At 40.3% G+C, this 1,830-nt stretch overlaps 1 protein-coding gene across 3 annotated transcripts in view; it reads left to right on the forward strand.

The window, feature by feature from the left end:
• rps20 (ribosomal protein S20) overlaps nucleotides 1–766 on the forward strand; it is a 4,397-nt gene extending 3,631 nt beyond the window's left edge. For 2 of the 3 annotated variants that reach the window (XM_014030098.1, XM_014030097.1), the window contains exons 3-5: nucleotides 105–204; nucleotides 386–459; nucleotides 544–766. In XM_014030098.1, coding sequence (XP_013885552.1) covers nucleotides 105–204; nucleotides 386–459; nucleotides 544–726 — 357 coding nt within the window. In that variant the 3' untranslated portion in view covers nucleotides 727–766. Of the gene's footprint in view, nucleotides 1–64; nucleotides 73–104; nucleotides 205–385; nucleotides 460–543 lie in introns of those variants that run through there. The other variant, XM_014030099.1, reaches the window with a different exon arrangement.
• The last annotated feature ends 1,064 nt before the right edge of the window (nucleotides 767–1,830 follow it).

The raw sequence follows: 1,830 nt of genomic DNA on the forward strand, positions 1-1,830 counted from the left end.
ATATAAACACATGTTAATTTCAGGTTTGACACAATCACGTGCATGTTTTAGCTTTCTGGGGACATTAAAATGGTTAATAATAACTTGTATTTTTGTATTTTCAGGCTTTTAAGGACACCGGTAAGGCACCTGTTGAGACCGAGGTCGCCATTCATCGCATCCGCATCACCCTCACCAGCCGTAACGTCAAATCTCTGGAGAAAGGTGACAGAACTTTTCATTTTGTGTTGAGGTTGAAAAACTGAGCAGTGAGGATAAAGATTTGTCAACAATGAACCGTGGTGACTGTTAATACGCTATTCTGAGCCAGAACCTCAGAGTTTTACAAGACTGTCTGACTGGTTTTGTGTATTTATGACTTTTATTTTGTTTGTTTTCCTGACAGTCTGCGCAGACCTGATCCGCGGCGCCAAGGAGAAGAGCCTGAAGGTGAAGGGACCGGTCCGCATGCCAACCAAGGTACTGRTGATAAGTCACTGTTTGAACGTTGCTGCTGTCAGTCAGGGAGGCTGGATGATTGAAACTTATTGTTTCCCTCTTCAGACTCTGCGCATCACCACCAGGAAGACCCCCTGCGGTGAAGGGTCCAAGACCTGGGATCGCTTCCAGATGAGGATCCACAAGCGCCTCATCGACCTGCACAGCCCGTCTGAGATCGTCAAGCAGATCACCTCCATCAGCATYGAGCCGGGCGTGGAGGTGGAGGTCACCATCGCTGATGCGTAAACAAGTGTCAGGTTTTCAATAAAGAGCTGAGAAAAACAAACTCCAGCTGGTTTGTCTTTTATTTTAAAAAGTCTTTTATACATTGGACAAAAGTTAAAAATACCAAATTATTTAGGAAAAGTTAAATAACCATTCTTTACAGCAATGCATATCACCCACCATTAAACAACTGTTTCCAGAGTATGTGCTGTGAAAGCCCAGAATTTTAGCTAATAAAGCAGCAAAACAGCTAAAGTTAGCATAAAAATAAGCTAAATGTAGCAGACTCAAGTTGAAAGTAGCACCCGGATGGTGAAATGGTTGTAAAAAATCTCAAAATTAGTAGAAAAATACTGTTTGAAACCACCGAAGCGTGATCTTTTGAAGTAAAATAGGAAAAACAGCCGAAGTTTTCAGTAAAACAGCTAAAAAGTAGCTGGAAATTTTTTGAATTGGCATCAGGATGCATAAGGAGCCCAAGTTTGCTGAGTTTAGCAGAATAAATTTGTGTAATTAGCTTAGAAAGCTAATGTAGGGTTCACCCCCACACACTTCTTATAACRAGGTTATAAGGAATTTATTTTAGCAAGGATCACATATTTTGGTAATATCTTCAAATAAAAATAAATGGACAAAACACAAGATGAGCGTACTCAGTGAATTCAAGTTGATTAAAAATAAGATCATTATTTATTTACAGAATCAAATAAATCGCTAATGTACAGTTTATTGTGAGATTAATTTCCTATGAAAAGTTTAACAAACTTTGAGGTTTAGATGTTAATAAACCACTTGTTTGTGGCACTTTTTCTTAAGTTTAAGAGGGAAGAAAGGAGGATGAGGAGTGTTTAATTAGTTTAACATTAACCTTTAAAGAATGTGGACTGTAACCAGAAAGGGCGGACATCTCAAAGAATCCAGCCAGACCTCAGGTACGCTTAGTAACGGTCAGCCATTACCTTGACCGGGGAACACCACGGCTCAAGTCGGAGGAAAGGTTTTCTAATGGGTGAAGAACTTCGTCGGTCGGACAGGACACTTTCAAGGCATTTCACGTTACTCCTTCAGCGTTTTCTCTGGGCTGCTTTGCTCGAAGATCAGAGAAGAAGCACTTTTGGCATTTGA

Source organism: Austrofundulus limnaeus, unplaced genomic scaffold, assembly GCF_001266775.1.
Source record: "Austrofundulus limnaeus strain Quisiro unplaced genomic scaffold, Austrofundulus_limnaeus-1.0 Scaffold998, whole genome shotgun sequence".
Taxonomy (NCBI): Eukaryota; Metazoa; Chordata; class Actinopteri; order Cyprinodontiformes; family Rivulidae; genus Austrofundulus; species Austrofundulus limnaeus.